Source organism: Lipotes vexillifer, unplaced genomic scaffold, assembly GCF_000442215.2.
Source record: "Lipotes vexillifer unplaced genomic scaffold, Lipotes_vexillifer_v1.1 scaffold666, whole genome shotgun sequence".
Taxonomy (NCBI): domain Eukaryota; kingdom Metazoa; phylum Chordata; class Mammalia; order Artiodactyla; family Lipotidae; genus Lipotes; species Lipotes vexillifer.
Window position 1 is genome coordinate 108125 of NW_006787408.1, and position 19795 is coordinate 127919.

General features: G+C 38.4%; 1 protein-coding gene across 1 annotated transcript in view; it reads left to right on the forward strand.

The window, feature by feature from the left end:
* The window catches only part of PLEKHH2 (pleckstrin homology, MyTH4 and FERM domain containing H2), a 102728-nt gene that overhangs the window by 45150 nt on the left and 37783 nt on the right, over positions 1-19795 (forward strand). Inside the window, exons 8-15 of the mRNA XM_007459949.1 lie at positions 1507-1582; positions 2913-3007; positions 3627-3771; positions 6313-6449; positions 6551-6661; positions 6822-6908; positions 8278-8436; positions 16280-16360. Coding sequence (XP_007460011.1) covers positions 1507-1582; positions 2913-3007; positions 3627-3771; positions 6313-6449; positions 6551-6661; positions 6822-6908; positions 8278-8436; positions 16280-16360 — 891 coding nt within the window. The remainder of the gene's footprint in view (positions 1-1506; positions 1583-2912; positions 3008-3626; positions 3772-6312; positions 6450-6550; positions 6662-6821; positions 6909-8277; positions 8437-16279; positions 16361-19795) is intronic.

Sequence of the window (19795 nt, forward strand, 5' to 3'; positions counted from 1 at the left end):
GATTTAGGTTAGACTTTCATTTTATTTGGCAAACCATTTTTACTACTTTTTTGCCTTTTTCTCTTCTTGCCTTCTGAAACTATCCAGTCCTGAAAAAGTAGTACCTCTTTGCAAAAGCCTTCTAGCAAACTCGCCAAGTTTGAGGTTTTATTTCTGCTTGTTGGGTATGTTCAAGTTTCAAGTTAAAGAGATACATTCTAGTCACCTCAATTTATGAGAGTTTAAGGATTTTTAAGAGTTTACTTTAAGGCATAGCCCATTCTTATTGAACTGGAATATCATTCCAGAATACAGTAGTCACTCTAGCAGGACAGCATGTAAAGATTCAGGAGCACCTCTGATGGTCAACTCCTTAGAAAAACAGGTGATACCCACTGTCCCTGGTCCCATGGCTCAGCTTGTCCTCTCCTGTCTACAGTGACTGTCAGCTTCTCTCATGACTGCTAACTACTCTCCTTCGCTTTCTCATGGCTTGTAAGGGCCTCACTTACTGCCTTATTTTTATATGTCTGTTTGTTCTGTCCACTCTGTTGTTTGTCTCTCTCTGTGTATCTCACCATCACGCTCTCAAAGAAGCTGTGAGAGTGGTTCATTCAGTCAGCCACTCTTCAATCTAAAGTGTCTCAGATGGTTAGAGATCTCCTGCCCATTGCCTCACAGGCCCCCGGCTAGCTCAGTCCCAAAGAGGACTGCCTTAGTTGCCCACTGTGCCCCGATCCAGATAACTGTCCAGGTTAGGTGTGTTACAAAGTTCAGGACATGGTGATCTATGCATTAGGAACAACCTAGAGTCCCTTTTCTCAGAGGGGGCAGGGCCAATAGCCTTCCAGTACCCGTTTCAGAAATCTCTCTCAGAGAAGAAGAGAAAGCAAAGTAACAACCTACTTTTGGAGCAAGATCCTGTAAATTCCATTGCAATTCTCAAATTCACTTATTATTTGACCTCAGGTATTTCTTCTACTTCATTGAAATGTAAATTGAGATAGGAAGGTGATAGCACTAAATGTTACTTTGTGTGTGCTTTCTGACTTCAAGTTTTGGCTTTCTCTTTTTCTTTAACCATATTCTAGAATGGTAGAATATTAAAGATAATATTTGTGTCTAGTCAATGATAATAAATGGTTTCTGGCTTCATGTTACAGCTATTCAGAGTTTTCCTTTTTTTTTTTTTTGACCATGTTGTGAAATGGTGGAATATTAATGGTGGTATTTATGAATAGTCAGTGATTGTGAATAAGCTTTCTCTTACTTTTTTCCTGTCTGTCAAAAGAATTTAAAATACCAAGCAAAAATTTGGGAACAAAGATAAATAATGGAGTGACTAATGGATGGAAGAAAATTCTGCAGTGCTGTTCGCAGTGGCATATTTTAGTTGGCACTGGTGACAGTTTTATAATAATTCTGTACTCTGGTGACAATTAAATGAAGCACAAATGAAAAAATGTGTATTGAAAGTAATTGTTTCTTTGCTTTAAATATCCAGCTTAAATCTCTCTTTTACATTAGGAAAGCAGAATTTATGCTGTAGCCAAATCAGGCATTCGAATGTCTGAGGCCTTCAATATGGAGAATGTTAATAAAAGTAAGTGATTTTGCATGCTGCAATGCAGGTGAACCTTGAGGACTTTATGCTAAGTGAAATAAGCAGTCACAAAGGACAAATACTGTATGAGTCCACTTATATGAGATATCTGACATAGTCAAACTGATAGAAACAGAAAGCAGAGTTTTGGTTACTAGGGGTTAGGGGGAGTAGGGGAAGGGGAGCAGTTGCTTAATGGCTATAGGGTTTCAGATTTTCAAGATAAAAAAGCTTTGGAGATCTGATTCACAACAATGTAAATATACTTAACACTAACTGAACTATGCACTTAAAAATGGTTAAGATGGTAAATTTTATCTTATGTGTTTTTTACTACAATAAAAAATGTTTAAAAAAATAAGTGATTTTATATTGCCATTTCATTAGCCAAGAACTTCCTAACTGTCTAAAGTCATTGGAAAAAATACAACTTTGCCAACTTCCAGAAAATGCTTTCTGAGGTTGCTGATTTATATTTTAAAATTGAAATTCATGTTACTCAGTATAGGGGCACATAGATGTTCAACTCTTAATGTAGCAAGTACCTCATGTTTTTACCCGAAAGAGGCTAAAGCTAAGAAACTGTGGAGTTTCAGCTGTTTAAAATTGTAAAACTATTCATCTCTATGTCTTCTTTTTCCAGAGTTTAAAACACATTCCTCCTTTCTTTATCTTTTCAAAATATTATTATAGAAACAATGCATGTTCATTATGAAAAATAAAACCAAACAACAGAGAACTGTCTGGAATAAAAAGAAAAATTTTTCTGTGGTTCCTTCTACTGGCCCCCTCCCTATCCTACCTCTGATCTGTATCTTAGAGGTGACTATTGTTGTTCTATTCCTTTTCAGCTATCCTCTGTTCTTGCCACTCAGAAAATGTATTCTAACCTTTCAATCTGAGGTTCACCTGATAAAGGTTTAAAAGTGACGATGTTTTAACACGTGTCAGTAATAGGTCTCTGAATAGTCAGAGAATATCTTCATAGGGTACTGCTCACTGAATCAGTCAGCAGGTGTTTGTGCTCATTTCTGCCCATTGTGAGCTGGATGGAGATGCCAAAGAAATAAAAGCTAAGATCCTTGCTCTCAAAGAGCTTACAGTCTAGCTGGGGGACTAGCACACCTGAGGACGTAATGAACCATGTAAGAGAGTGTATAATTAAAACTGCCATAAATGCCATAATTCTTCAGGTAGACTATGTAATGAGTATTGTATGTTCATCCAGTTTCTCTTTAATTGGAAGTTTCGCTAATTCACATTCATAAGAAATAGACATAAGCACTAGTTAGAAGGTCTGTTTTCTTAATTGTTTTGTTTTCTGTTTCAGATTCTGTTGCAGTGCTTTCCTATACCACATCAGCACTTTATACATCACTGATATACAAGAATATGACAACCCCAGTGTACACAACTTTAAAAGGGGTAACTCATTATTGTTACTGTTAAACATGTGGGGCTCCTCATGATGAATCAAGGAAACTGTTTAGTCAAGCTCCAGATTCCATTCTTGACATTTTACATGGACTGTCCCTTTATAGGGAGTTTTAGAAGTTCACACTAGCATATTATTAAAAGAGAAGAAATGGAAAGATCTAGAGAAGATATTTATTCTTATTGGAGTATTAGAGGTCTGATATGCTCCGTTTTTGTTATGCTACATGTGAGTCTCCACCCCCTCCATAGCTCTTAATTGCTTAAAGGAAATAGTATTAATGATGTAATGAAAACTCCTAATATAGAAAGATCTTTGTATCACTGCCAGGGTTCCCCTCCTTTGTGTGAAGTACCTAATTAAAATAAGTGTCAGGAAAAAAAGTATCGTCAGGTATTAACAGGCTTATGTTCTTAGGAATCTTTTATAATTGACAAATGCCTTGCTAATTGGAATTTGGGATTTAACAACGTGACTTTGATAATGGCAAAATATTTTCTTGTATTCCTTAAAAAATCTTATTCCATAACTTCTGGTAAAACATTCTATACCTAAAGAGAGTGGTGACTTTAAGGATGGACACAGGGAGGCTGTTTTGCTTTTCTTCAGAAGGCGACCCAGATAAGCAGCAACCCATTCCTGGATGACTCCTCTGGGTCAGAGGAAGAAGATAGTTCCAGATCCAGCTCCCGGACTTCAGAGTCAGACTCTCGCAGTCGGAGTGGGCCAGGCAGTCCCAGAGCAATGAAACGAGGTAAGGGAGAGTCTCAGGCATACAAGACAACTCCAAAAAATTCAGAATATTTAATGGGAATTTTATCTCTATAATAGGACTTAAAAAAAAAATCTGTGCTGCCTTCCACTCATAGTGAAAAGAGTATTCACCTAGGACTAAGGTGCTTATATTTTAGTCCTAATTCTCTTCTAAATTCTCTTTGTGATTCCAGACAAGACAGTGGGTTTTTTTGTTTTGTTCTGTTTTTTGTTTTTTTTTTTTAACCTTATCTGTAAAAGAGAGATCACTTCGTTATAGGAATAAAGTGAGATACTTGGTTTAATTTAAATTTAACCTAATTTAGGTTCTTCTTTTACAGTTACTGTGTGATTTTGGATAATTTATAGGATAGACTTATTTCAGCTAAATTTGTTGCACTGCTAAATGGCAGAAGAATATATCTAAAAATATGGTGGTTGGGCTTCCCTGGTGGCGCAGTGCTTGAGAGTCCGCCTGCCGATGCAGGAGCCACGGGTTCGTGCCCCGGTTCGGGAAGATCCCACATGCCGCGGAGCGGCTGGGCCCGTGAGCCATGGCCACCGAGACTGCGCGTCCGGAGCCTGTGCTCCGCAAATGGGAGAGGCCACAACAGTGAGAGGCCCGCATAACGCAAGAAAAAAGAAAAAAAAAAAAAAAAAAAAAAAAAAAAAAAAAAAAAAAAAAAAAAAAAAAAAAAAAAAAAAAAAAAAAAAAAAAAAATATGGTGGTTAATCTGATATTAAGATGGAAACCAACAAAAACTTACTTTGGGCATGTCTACGATTTTTGTAGATTTTGAAGAAATTTTTGGCTCTCTCTTTGACTGAGAGAGCCAGTCACATTAAATGACATCTGTACTTTACAAAAGCCTTTAATGCAGCACAGTATGTTGGTTTTCAAACTGTGTTCCATGGAACCCCTAGCTACTCCCAAACCCCTCAGCTTCAACAGGAGCTGTTCAGCTCTCATAGGTTTAATATTTTGGGCTTCCATCGGTCCCTTTGCTATATGACCTTGCCCCCTTGACAGCCAGAATCAGGTTATATCACACTTTTGCTCAAAACACTGCAAGGACCTCTTACAAAGACTATAACATGTTATGTGATTCTTTGATGTCTTCGACCTCATCTCCTCCTTTCTTCTCTCTTACTCATCTCTGGCCATCCAGACCCTTTAGCTGTTCCTGGCACATGCCATTCATTCCTTTAGTTCAGGACCTTGCACTGATCGTTTGCTCTACCTGGTATTCTTGCCCCAGATGTTCCTTTGCCTCCTCCAGTTGAGACACTGCCTTCTCAAGGAGATCTGCCCAGAGCACACCATTCAAATGTAGTCCTTTGCCCTTCTCTAACTGCTAGCTCTTTTAATTCCCTTTAGTCCACTCTACATTTTATTTTTCCATGGCATTTGCTCCCTGATTTTTGTCTGTCTCCCCCGACTAGAATCTGTGTTCCATGAGGGCAGAAATTTCTTCGTTTTGTTCTCTGCTCTGTCCCTAGCACCCTGGGGCTAGGAGCCTGAGATTTGCAGTCCAGCATTGCCTCTGCCTAGCTGTTTGACTTTGGACAAATCCTTTAATCTGTGGACCTTAGTCTCCTTAGAGAATGAGGGCATGAACCAGGATGATCTCTGAGGTCCTTTGTAGATCTAAATTTCTGTTACTCTTTGAAAAATAAAGATATTACTATTATCACAGCCATTACTTATCTTAGTCAAATAAATAAGAGGAATAATATAGTGACATTGTCCTAATGTTTCCCTTAAATGTTAATAAACACTTAAAAAATTGCCACATACTGTAATGAATAATGACTTAAGTCCTTGATTTTATTTAATATTTTCAAAATCTCCAATTGTAGTGACTCTCCAAATGTGGCTTGCAACTTACAAGTTGTTTTCTAAAATGGCAAGTGAATTATTGTGAAAAATGCTCCCTTGAATTTTACATTAGAGCTGCTGGCAAATGAAATAGTCTGTTTATATCTTTAAGTCTTATTGCATCTCTTTTATGAAAGATTTTCAAAATCTATAAACTAGTAGTATTGGACTTGTGTGTCTTTCTTAATGTGATGTTACTTTAAAAATGATTACATGTAAAGCAGTTATACTCCAATAAAGATGTTAAAAAAATGATTACAAAAATTAAGTGCAGTAAAGTGTGATTGTACAAATCTTGATAAATTAAGGTTCAACATTTGTTTGCCTACATGCCAATATGTAAATACACATATTTTTAATCCCTAATAAAAGATATAGTTAGGCTACTGCATACATTTTATATATGTAAAAATAGCTGTGCTTATAATCATACCAAAATATTATTTATGTTCCTTTAACTTCCTTGGAGATTTGCATGATAGTCCTTACGCTTAAGTTCTGTTTTCTGCTCTAAAGGTACTTCATGGCCAAAGGTATGGACTACATCTAGTCTAGGAAGGTTTATGATTTGGGATTAGATGTATTTCTTAAGAAACCTGACAGTCAGCATTTGGACCACCCAATTACTAAATACTGACTTGATTTATTTCTTTATTCATCTAGGTGTGTCTCTCTCTTCTGTGGCTTCTGAAAGTGATTATGCTATTCCCCCAGATGCTTACTCCACAGACGTAGAGTGCTCACAGCCAGAGCAGAAGCTCCCGAAAACTTGCTTGTCTTCCAGTGATAATGGGAAAAATGTAAACACTGAATCAGTTTTTTTTTTTAAACATTAAATGTATCTGTTAGTTTGAGCCTCCAGAGGGAAACTTAAATATTTTTTTTAAATCTCTTTAATTAGGAACCACTGGAAAAATCTGGCTACTTATTAAAAATGAGTGGTAAAGTCAAGACTTGGAAGCGGAGATGGTTTGTTCTTAAAGGTGGTGAATTACTTTACTACAAATCTCCGGTGAGTGGAAATTGCTTGTTATTTAGAACTGAATTCCTCAAACTATAAATCAGACTCCTGATTGATTTTCTTCCATGTAATGCAATTAATTAGACAAAGCATTTCTTATTATGACTATTATAGGTAATCACTTTGCATTGGTTTTCTTCCTTTCATACAGAGTGATGTAATCAGAAAACCCCAGGGCCATATTGAACTTAGTGCATCCTGCAGCATTTTAAGAGGAGATAACAAACAAACAGTTCAGGTACTTTTTTTTTTCTTTTTTTGTATCATGCAAAGCTCAGTTCTCAATTACGTAAGCTAATAGAGTGGAAATTGCGTGTTCAATTGTTTGTTTATTCCATTTTGGGGTCAGTTTGATGCCCCCCAAATGTGTGAAACCCTAGGACTTCTTAGTTAAAACTATAATATAACCTGACCTGAGTATATGTGAGTAACTCTCCTCTACACTTTCTTTGCCCTTGATCCTTTACACGGTTCTTTGCCCACACTAACCCTCCCAGCCATTTTCTGTTCTCAAACTGTCAAGCTATTTTAGGGGAGGGTTATTTGATAAATGAATTCCCAACAAGATATTCATAATTTAATGTACTATTAAATTCAGAAATGTTTGCAATTTAATCGAGAACCGGAAAATGGCAGTTCTATGAACTTCAGAGGCTGTAACACCAAAGTGGGAAGGATATTATTGGTGAGCAGAGGGGCTGTCCTGACTCCCACTGAGTCACATGGCAGAGGTAGCTGCTGACCATTTCACCCACACGTAATGCCAGTCTTGCTAGAAACCTTTGTTAAATTAAAACAAGCAAACAAAAAAAACAAGCTATCGAGACAGTTTGGTATGTGTGATTTAAAATTCAGATGCTTTATATCTGAAATGCCTTTAATAATCATTATTTTCTTATCTTGCTCCTTTGGAGGGTAGAATAGAATATTTTACTAGAAAGGTACATTATCAGTGTTTCCAGTGGATAATAGATGAGGACTGCCCAAAAATGTAGAAAGGAGAATCAGGGAAACCTTTGTCTTGGAGCATGGCAGATAAGAATCATTTGTAGGCTCCTGAAATATTTGGAATATTTGAAATGTGGCTAATTTGAACTTGAGAAATTGTGAGTTCATAATATCTGATTACATGTTTAAGAATTCCTCTTCTGCCGTATAGGTTTTCTTATTTTATTTATAATTGATTTCTTCATTTCCATAACAAATAGCTTCTCTTTATTTGCTTAAAGTCTGTTATTTTATTACAGTCTGAAATCATTCTGCTCCTCATTTCAACAACCAGGAACCTGTAGCACATTTAAGGGAGAAAAGGAAAATGTAATGAGTAAACGAGATAAAAAATCATGACCCCAAAGCTTAATACTGTAAAGAGTTTTGAAGTAAACAGAAGTGAAAAAAATTATTTCAGAAAAAGTTAACTGTCATTCTCACAAAGTGGTTAAAATATGCTACGTGATTTATGGAATCATTTATTTAGAACCTAGGATTCAAGGTTCAGCATGTTTGTTTCCATGTTAGGTAGTGATGTTTGAAGAATGGACAAGGAAGTGCTAATATCCTAAAATTTTCAGAGTTTCCTTTCCTATCCCTTTCTTATCCCATTCTAGTTGACCACTGAAAAACACACATACTATCTGACTGCAGATTCTCCCAATATATTGGAGGAATGGATTAAAGTGTTACAGAACGTTCTTCGGGTACAAGCTGCCAACCCCCTTTTCCTCCAACCTGAGGGCAAACCAACGGTGAAGGGATTGCTCACCAAGGTGGGAACTCTTATACATAGCAGTATCCCAGGCAATGATGGAATTAGCCCCCGATCATAAAAAGTGGGCATCAGAGAATATAAGTACTGAGTATTTATGTTATCTTGGGGTGGGGAAGAGTGTTTTAAGTATGATACCAAAGACAAAAACCATGAAGATGAAAAATGATAAATTTGACTACCCTACATAAAAAATGTAAATGTTCTTGTGAGTTCCCTGGCGTTCCAGTGGTTAGGACTGAGCTTTTCAGAACCTCTGCCGAGGGCCCAGCTTCAATACCTGGCCGGGGAACTAAGATCCCACAAGCTGTGTGGCACAACCCCCCCAAAAAAAAAAAAAAAGTAAATGGTCTTACCATCAGAATTTCTCTAAGCAGAATTTTTAAAAGACCGATGAGAAGATTTGGAAAGGTATTTGAACATGAAAAACAAGCTTTTTCTAATCAGTAAGTAAAGGATAAATACCAGTGAGGGGAAGGAACAAAGGACACAATGAGAGAGAAGTAGAGATAGTAGAGAGAAGAAATACAAATGATCGATAAACATATGGGAAAATGTTCCACGATCAATAATAATTTTCTTAAAAAGCAAGAAATAATGGATATTTTTCAAAAATCGGATCAAGGGAGGACCTCTTTTAAAAGTATGAAATGCAGTATTGACACAAATTAAGAAATTTGCTAGTGAGTTTATTACTTTAGAAGGAAATTTGGCAATGTCTTGACTAAAGTGTTTACTCAATAAATATTTTTGAATGAACAAATGAATGAATATTAAATGTTTTATGAACATATATATGTACCCTTTGATCCAGCAATCTCAGTCCAAGAAATTTATGCTTAGGAATTTATCTTAATTTGCATAAGATTTAAGTAAGAGGATGTCCATCACAGCATGGTTTTTCCTCTCCTATTTAAAACAAATGAGATATAATTAACATACATTGAAATGCAGATCTTAAGTGCAGAATTTGATGAGTTTTGACATATTTACTGTCACTCTCTCAAGATACAGAACATTTCCGTGACTGCAGAAAGGTTACTTGCACATCATGGTTTATAATAAAGAAAAACTGGGATCAACTTAGATGTAGAGTAGAGCATAGTTTTAAATAAATATTTATGTAATCAGGTAATGCTTTACTATGCAGTAATTTTAAATGTTGTAAAAGAATGTTTAATGTTTTAGAAATAGGTTATGATGTATTGTTAGGTGATAAAATAACGTATTACCATAAGTACATAAAAATGGTTGTTATGCCATTTTTGGTAAACATGTTTGTAGAAAAATGTCTGACTAAGAAATATACTAAGGTATATTAGATATCTCTGGGTGGTTTTTACTTCATTTTTGCTTAGTTCTGCTTTCTAACGTTTTTAGAATGAGGAAGTATTGATTTACGCTAAGATAAATATTATTTATAAATTTTTAAGAGTTCAATTGGTCACTTTTAGAACAATACAATAAGATTTTTTTTTTACATCTTTATTGGAGTATAATTGCTTTACAATGGTGTGTTAGTTCTGCTTTATAACTACAATAAGATATTTACATGCAAAATATTACCCACAAAAATAACCTCTACGTCATCACTCATCACTCATGTGCTTTATTTATGTAAGAGGTGAAAAATTTAGCTGTAGATGAGCTATGCCACCATGTAATTTATACTTAATATTAACGTGGGAATGTAGGTGGGCGCCCTTCAGTAATATTTACAAAGACTGGAGAAAAAAATTACCAATACATTCAACAAAGAGATGCACTATGTTTCTTTCCAAAACATTACATTACCATGAAAATGTTTTTTCAGTTACTGATGGGCTTGAGAACTCCTTGGTATTGTGCTGATATATGTTTTCCAACGAACACAGTGCCACTTTACATCACATTCTTATTCTAATTCATAGTAACTAGGTGTCCTCCTGTTTCAAGGGCTATGTTTATCAAACCCTTAAGCTTTAATATGATCTCATGGCTAAGGGTTTGTTACTTCTTTCACAATTAGTGTTTTTGTTTTTTTGCTTATTTTTAATTGTTGGCATGGCTTGTCAATTTCCACTCCTGTTACATTTCTGCTGTTCCCTGCTTCCCATTTCACAATTGCATTTTAAATGAGTATAAGTTGATGTGATTATCAGATGACTAAACCATTAGAATTTATAGACAGGATGCTTATTAGGTTTCCTTCCTACCATTTGTGAAGGCTTGTCCACCCCCATATTTTCACCTGCAAAGCCTTATAAGAGAAAAACTCATTTTGAGTGACTTGTTCTGAGCTCACGTTCAGGCTACAATCCCAGATACGGCAGAGCAGCATTTGAATACTTTGGAGGGGAGGAGGCTTTTCCAAGCTGTCACACTGTTATTATTAAGTACATAAATATGTAGGTAGATATTAAGAACTTGACTAATTTGATTCTGGACAGTCACTCTTGCAACTTTTAATGCTTTGGAAGAACATTTCCTATATAAAAATTCATTTATTTAAAAAAGATGTATTGAGCAGTTACCACATGTCAGGCGATGAGCTGCAGGGTATTAAGATGAATAGGCCACTGCCCCATCCCTCAGAGAGCCTCATATCTATTGGGAAGGAAAAGGACGTCCGCATATTTATAATGATGTATATAAAATACTATTGTTGACGTGCATCCTAAGGTCACAGAGAAACCTAATTTAGACTGTGGGATCAGGAACAACTTCTCAGAGAAGATTTGCCTGTGCCAAGTCTCCAAGGAGGAGTAGGAATTAATTTTGGAAACGGACAAGGAAAGGTATCCCGGGCTAGAAGACAGCACGAACAAAAGACACAGTATCTCAAAGCAGTGCCACCTATGTGAAGAGCAAGTCCTTTGGAGAAAAAGTTGGAGGGTCCCGATCATGGAGGGCTTTTTTGTCTTGTTAAGGACTTTGTTCTTCATCCTGAAGGTGTTGTGGAACCCTTCAGGGTTTGTAACAGGAACATGGCTATATTCATGCTGTTAACAGATTACTCTGCCGAGAGGAAGATGAATTTGTGGGAAGCAAACTGGAGGTTCTAAGAACAGTAAGTGGAAGTGGTTTTCCTCAAGAGGATGGGACTCTGAACTGGTCATGGGGAAAGAGACCAGAGGGTGAATCTGAATAATGTTAGGAGGTAAAGTCTTCCGTTAGACTGAATTCAGAGACTAGGAAGTGGGAGAGTTAAGGATGGCTGGGTGAAAGACCGTGCCAGATAATAGAGAGCTCAGAAAACAGGAGCAGTTTAGGATGACTAAAAGGTTATTTTGGGAACTGTCAATGTTTAGAGCTTGTGAAGACACCTGAGTTAAGAAGTCCAGCAGGCAGTGGCAACACCAATCTCCATCAGAGGAGAGGGCTAGGTTGGAGAGAAGGATTTGGGGAATTATCAGCATGGATATGATAGTTGAATCCACAACAGTAAGAGAAATCACCCAGGAAACTGTGTAGGGTGGGAAGAGCAGGGGACTGTTGATGGGATACTCCGGTTCCCAAAATTTGAGGGCACATAAAGGTGATGTATGAAGAGACCCTGGAGAGTTAAGTCCTGGAGGCCACGGGTGGAGTGGTTGACAGGGAGGGAGTGATCTGTAGTGTCAGATGCAGTCAAGTGCTAGGGCAGAAAGTGCCTTGTGGTATGTTGAACAGTAACCGGGTGATGAGTAAGTGCAGTATTGAGTGTGGAGGACTGCCCATACTTTCCAGCACATGAGAAAGAATCAAGCTGGGAGGGAACATGGTGTCAGGAGAGGCACTTTTTCAGATGGGAAAGGCATACCTTGAGTTTCCAAATTGAAGGGAGGAAGCTGGGAAAGAGAAGTGGGAGGTTAAGAACAAAGTCCAGAAGAAATGGGTGATCGGGCATGGTGGGAGGGCACTGTGGAGGGGCTGGACTTGCAGAAAGGTGAGGATGAAAATCCAAGTTTGTGGGGCAATGAGTGAAATCATGTCTGATGTCCTCGGTTTTCTTTGATGAAGATTACTCCAGTGGACAGTTCCATGAGAGTGAAGGAAAGGACTGAGAATAAGGGAAGTAAGATATACCCAAGGACAGATAGAAGGATTGATTTACCGAGGGCCCACCTGACTTCAGTGATTTGAGTTCATATTGGTTATTTTTCTGTAAGATGCTCAGAAATAAGAGCAGAGACTTTACATTGTAGTGATGTGAGGATAGTCATTTTTTTCTAACATTTTATTATGTGAATTTTCAAATACGCAGAAAAGTTGGAAGAGTATTTTACAGTGAACACTCATATTCCCACCACCTAAATTCCACAATGAACATTTTACTTGCTTTATGCATATCAAGATGATGATTTTTAAATCAGTGTTTCATTATGGGCATTTTCAAACACATGTGAAAGTAGAAGGAATAATAGAAAGGACCTTCATATATTCATTACCCAGTTTCAACAGTTATTAACTATGGCTAATGTCATTTCTTAAAACTTCCCGTAACCTTCTTTCTCTTCCTACACGCTCCACTGGATCACTTAAAAGCAAATGGAGGTGAAATTTTGTTGTGTGGATTTGTTAGAAGCATGGGAATGCAACATAATCACAGGTTTTAGAGCAAGAGTTGTTTTGTGATCAAATATCAAATCCAAGGTTGGTGGAGAAGGAAGAGAAGCCAGGAGGGAACCGATAAACTGGAATAAAATGGAAGGGTTGGAGGACTTAAAAGTTTTGAATGAGGTCAAAGAATAGGAGTGGTGTGAGTAGGAGGGTGGGAGCTGGGGGAAGGTTGGGATCAGAGAGTAGAATGTAAATTTCAGAAGTGGAGCAGTTCCCAATGAAGGAAAAAGGACCAGGGTGTGGCCAAGCGGATGAATGGCAAAAATGGAAGGATAGCAAAGGTCTTTAGAAATGAAGAGAGCAAGGAACTGTGAGTTAAGATTGTAGGGAGGCAGTACAGCAAAGAGGCTAGGGCAAGAGTTCAGGGGCCAGACTGCATGGGTGCATGTCCTGCCTCTGACAGTTGCCACTTGTGTGACCTTGAATAGATTACTTAGAGGCTCTGTGCCTTAGTGTCCTTGTCTGTAAAGTGGGAATAATAATAGTGCCAACCTCACAGGTGCTGGGAAGATTAAATAAATTATTTAAGCATGTCAAGTGCTTTAGAATAGTGCCTGGCACATCATAAACACGCCAAAAGTGCTAGCTATTATTATCACAAGAGTTTTACCTAGATGCTGAAGTCAGCAAGACAGGTGGCAGGACTTGTGGTGAAGAGGCTACGGGCATGAAAATATAGGAGAGGGGAGAAGACCATGGGAGCTTATGTTTTGTGTGATGACAAAGGCCAATCAGAATATGATATACTATTTGTCATCAAAGTTTCAGAGAGAACTGATATAAGTAACTTTGTTATGGATGCAAGGTAAAAAAATTTATTCTTTCAACTATTTAGTTCACCAAAGCCTTGAGGTTTGAGATTGTCTTTAAACCTTTGCGAGGATTCTTCTAGTGTAATTTGTTTTATTATGATTTTTTCAGAATAAGTCAGAATTGGAGGAAATCTTAACATAATCAGATGTACATAAGAAGATAGACTATGTTTTAAAACACAGCTTTTACTGTAAGTTGGCAGAAGTCTTCATTAATTTGTAGTTCCTCAAAGGCACACATTGTTCTCTTTAAAGATAAATCATTTCAAAAGTATACTCTCTATAGCCAGATGCATTATTCTTCAGTTTTGCTAAGACTGCTTTCTGGAGTCTGTTTAAAAGGAGAAAAAAAAAAGCTGCATAACACAAGCTATTTAAAACTTCCAGGATATTTATCTGTAAATATATGTTTCTAAATTTAATTAAACCGAAACATGTCTTGCCAAATGCGACATTTTGTTTTGTTTTGTTTTTCCTCAAGCAACATTTAAATCCATCAAACTGTTAGATGGTGGAGTTATTTGTTTGCTTAAACCATAGTTTGGAAAGCCCAAAGGCTGGCTGCATTTGTGGGTTTAAACGAAACATGTGTTTTACTTCTCCTTACGCATAGTGAGGCAGGAAGCATTTATTGAGTAACTACTAGTATCCTTTATTTACATTTTCTCCTTTGGTCATCACAACAGCCCAATGAATGAGGTGTACAGTAATCCCATGTTAACGACAGAACTTGGGAGGTCAAGTCAGTTGCCTGAGGACATCATCCATCCAGTATGTGGTAGAGCTGGAATTTAAGCCTTGGTCCATTTGACCTCAGAATCCAGGCCTTTTCTACTGTCGTGACTTGCTGACTGTAAAATCCGTTGTGGCAATAATTTATATTCTTCTCATTGTACAACCGTCAGAGCAGTCCGTTTAAATGTTATGTCATTACAAGGGCCCTGCAAAATATGTGTGCTCCCCACCCCTATACGCTGCCCCTTCCCCAGTGACCTCTCCCCTTCCTCGCTTAGTCTCAGACACATGGGCACACACCGTCTCAGGACCTTGGCGCTTGCTGCTTCCTCGCCCGGAGTGTTCTTCTCTCAGGTGACTGACTGCATAGCTCATCTACCTCCTCCAAGGCTTGAATCAGTGTTGGTGATGCCTTCCTGACCGCCTTATTTTAAATTGTAAAACATGTCCCTCCTTCTCCAGGCACTTCCTTCTCTCCTGCTGTAGTTTTCTCCTTTGTATTTATCACCATGGGCAAGCATGACAATGGAATGTTGGGCTTTCGTTTTTACCGGCCAGTGTCTTGGTTTCCAGGTGGTGGGCCACTCCAAATTGAAGCCCACTCTAACTATTGCAGGAGAGGGTCAAGCCTCAAGGCAGAGGTTGGCAGGGCTGCCAGGGTAGTGGGATTATAGGGCAAACTCAACCAGGCTCACTACATTCTAGGTCTGGGGCAACAGAGCCTACTATCAATCTTACCCACTGATGGGAATGGGGTTTTTGGTGTTTTTCTAGGCTTGAGGGTGTAGCTGGGACTGTCTGGCAAAGATCTTCAATGCCTGTACCTGGGCAGAACTGGGGCAGAGAGGAGCTCACAGTGAGGATCTTCATAAGGCTACCAAACGATGAAAAACCTGTGGTATTCAGTACAAATTTTGGTAGAATGTCTTCCACCAAAAAAAAACAAAAAAACAAAAAAAACTAGGCTTGTAAACTCCTTGTGTTCTTGTTGAAGATATATAGCACGCTGCTGGGTTAGTTGTCTGTCTTCCTCACGAGGCAGTGAGCTCCTTGAGGAAGGCGACTGTGTCTCATTCATATCCGTCCCCCCAGTATCTAGACCAGCCTCTGACTATTCAGTCAGGAATCAGATTCAGATTCCATCCCAATCACTTGACATAGTTCCTGACATATAGGAAGTACTCAATATGTAATAATAGCTTTTAGTATTATTATTTTACAATTTTGTGTGTATCCTTCTGGAGAAGGTATCAAATGTGTTCAGTGTATTATTACTCTGGAGAAGGCATCAAATGTTTTGAATGAATGAATCTCTTACATTTTGGAAATCACTAGAATTCTTAGGTTTCAGTCTTGTTTCTAACATTAGAGTGTTAACCCAGAGAGCCCCACAGAGTTATTGGAAATCTATGTAATATAAAAACTATGAAATATACTTACTTGTGAAACTGCATCTTTGAATCCTTAGTCCTAGGCATAGTACTTGACATATAGTAAACATTCGTTAAATGTTGAATGGTGATCACCAAAGCAAAACATACCATGCTATTACTATAATGGGTAAATTTTAAATAGCATTTGGATAGTCTAGTTGGAATATCACTTATATCTCAAGCAAACTGGATAGCTGAACAACTTCAAATAAAGTGTATAAACTATACTTTAAGGTGTCAGAGTTCTGAGCTACATTTGTAATTCTTTGAAATATGATTTCAGGTAAAACATGGCTACTCCAAGAGAGTCTGGTGTACACTTATAGGAAAAACATTATATTATTTTCGTAGTCAAGAAGATAAGGTATGTATGTATTTTTAATATGCTAATTGGAGGAATTTTTTGTTTGTTATGGCTTCAAGTTTTCCCTTTCACTGTTCTGTTGCTAGCTCAAACTTTAGAATTTTTGATAAGGTTGAAATTTTGCATAAAATTTATTACTAAGGTAATCATAGACCTACAGGGTCTTTTTTTTTTTTTTGCGGTACGCGGGCCTATCACTGTTGTGGCCGCTCCCGTTGCAGAGCACCAGCTCAGTGGCCGTGGCTCACGGGCCCAGCCGCTCGGCGGCATGTGGGATCTTCTTGGACCGGGGCACGAACCTGTGTCCCCTGCATCGGCAGGCGGACTCTCAACCACTGCGCCACCAGGGAAGCCCCCTACAGGGGTTTTGATTCTTAATTATAAGCCTTAGTAACTTTTAATTAATTCTTCTTCTAAGACCTAGAAAAGTCTTCCTCTATCCCACTTTCAACCATCAATTTCTCATATTTTCCAGGTCTGACAGACTAGATAAGGTTGATTGAAGGGAACAGCAAGCTAGGAAAAAAGAGCTGGGAAGGGAAAAGAATCCAGTCCTGTCTCAGGCCCTCGAATCTCTAGATACCACTTATCTATCCATCCATCTGCATATCTCTATCCCATTCGTTCATTTTTAACTAATCTCCTCCCCGCCAAAACTTGAGTTATTGCATTTTCAAAGTAAAAAGATGGGTATCTTCCAAATGTGAAATGTATACCTAATTATCATTGTGCATACCCCATGTCATCTTTGGATTACTGAAACTATAAAAATTGAACTAGGGCTTCCCTGGTGGCGCAGTGGTTGAGAGTCTGCCTGCCGATTCAGGGGACACGGGTTCGTATCCCGGTACGGGAGGATCCTGCGTGCCACTGAGCGGCTGGGCCCGTGAGCCGTGGCCGCTGGGCCTGCGCGTCCGGAGCCTGTGCTCTGCGACGGGAGAGGCCACAACAGTGACAAGCCCACGTACCGCAAAAAATAAAAATAAAAAATTGAACTAGCATGGACCAAGAGTATCTGCATAAAACAATGATGCCAGCTCCACAGAACAGCAGCCTGTGACTGCTTACTGTGTTAATGAGGCTAAACTTCTTGGTCCAATGACCATGTAGGTCAGTTGGTATTTCTCTGCTCTATTTTCATAGTCTGCACTCTCAGTTCTGACTAGCCATATTTAAAATGCATGCCATTATTCTCAGTATCGCTCACGTGTTGGTACTTAACACAGTGCAGCCATTGAGCGTGATATCTCTGAAGTAATGTGGGAATATGCTCATAAAAATAATACAAGAATAAGCACAGTACAAAACTGCATATTCAGTATAACCCTAACTCAATTATCAGTCAGGAAAACAGAAGCCACTCTGTGTATTCTAGTTTTAACAATTTTTTTTTTTTTTTTTTTTTTTTTTGCGGTACGCGGGCTTCTCACTGTTGTGGTCTCTCCCGTTGCGGAGCACAGGCTCCGGACGCGCAGGCTCAGCGGCCATGGCTGACGGGCCCAGCCGCTCCGCGGCATGTGGGATTCTCCGGGACCGGGGCGCGAACCCGCGTCCCCTGCAACGGCAGGCGGACTCTCAACCACTGCGCCACCGGCGAAGCCCCAGTTTTAACAATTTTAATGCAGAATTTGGGACATACATAACTTTAGAAAAGTTGGGGGAGTAGAGGTCGGGGAAGCAGCTGCCACTGAAGATCTGAGAAGCCAGCACCAACGGTCTGAACACAAAGCACAGAGGCAGCTGGTACTCAGCAGTTTACTGAGAAGCCTCTGTGATACATCAGCCCAGGCATCTGACTGCAGCTGTCTCAGGAGAATCATGACTCTTCTTTCACGCTTACCTTCCACAGGAAGTTTGGGATTCTGAGTTTATAATTCTCAGTCCAGCACATCTATGTAAAGATACACATAGCAGAAAAGTCAGAAAGAACTATACCAAAATGTTGAGTGGGAGTAGAATTATGGATGATTTTTTTCTTCCTTTTTTTTTAATAACTTTCTATTTTTACCAAGTTTCTATATTTGTGTTTTATAAATAGAAAAATAATTTAAAATTTGCTGAGAGTAGAATTTAAATGTTCCTACTATTACTACTACTAATAATTTTTCTTTTTATTAAAAATGGATAACATTGATCACAGAAGGAACAAGTCAGAGGAATGTAGATAGCTGAACAGAAATCCATTATAATTACTGGAAAAGTGTTGAGAATGCTTGTGAATCGGTATGGGCTTACTTCATTTTGTGCTATAGATGTTTCAGAAACAATTTGTCTCTATCTCAATCAGTGTCTTTTAAAAAATTCAGTCAGAATATTTAAAAGCACCCGGTCTATTCACTGTTTATAGAACCATGGTAAATCCTCTGGTAAAAGGAATAATCATCTTTAAATATTGGAGTGGATGGAACCTTGATTGTCATATGATTAGGTATATGCCTAAAGCACACAATTAGGATAGTATTGTCATGTATTATCATAGTAGAATTAGTTTTCTTTATCCTATTTTTTAAAGCTTGCTTTTTATTTATTAATGTGAATTTTCTGCCCTATTATTTTGCTTTTGTTTTACTGCCTTGCTTTTTCTGAAAGTATAGATAAGTTAATTTCACATTTTTCCTTCAGAAGTACATTTTATTCCCTCAGTCCCCAGAATGGTGCTTTGCACATAGTAACTACTCAGAAAATAACTGTAATTAATTTAATGGGAAAAAGCAATGTTTCTCGTAAAAGACAACGCATTTAATCAAATGAATGAATTTTTTACTATTAATCAGCTCTTAGGCAGATAAGATATCTAGGTAAGACCTCACTGAGAAGCCGACATTTTAATTAGGTTTTGAAGGAAGTAAAAGAGGCAAGAGTATTCCAAGCCAAAGGAACAGCAAGTGCAGAGGCCTTGGCAGGAGCATGCCAGGTGTGTTTGAGGAATAGTGAGAAGGTCAGTGTGACTGGACTGGACTCCGTTAGGGAGAGGATAATAGGAGATGAGTTCAGGGAAGTAACGGGGACCAAATCGCAGCGGGCCTTATCATAGTAAGGACTTTAGCTTTTGCTCCAAGTAAGATGAGAAGCCATTTGAGGATTTTGAGCCGAGCAGTGACATGATCTGACCTGTGTCTAACAGGAACACTCCAGCTACTGTCTGAAGGGAATTAGGAGGAGACTGGTTAGAAGACTCTTACAGTAATTCAGGTGAGAGCTGATTGTGGTTTAGTGTGGCAATGGAGGTGTGAGAAGAGACCAGATTCTGGGTATATTTTGAAAGGTTTGCTGACAGGATTTGTTGACTAAAAGGGTATGGAATATGAGAGCAAGAAAAGGGGCAGTGACAATGCCAATCTTTTTGGCCTGAACAGCTGGAAAGATCAAGTTGCGAACAACTGGGATGGGAGAGACTCAGGAGAGCAGGTGGTGGGGGAGGACTTACCAAGTGAC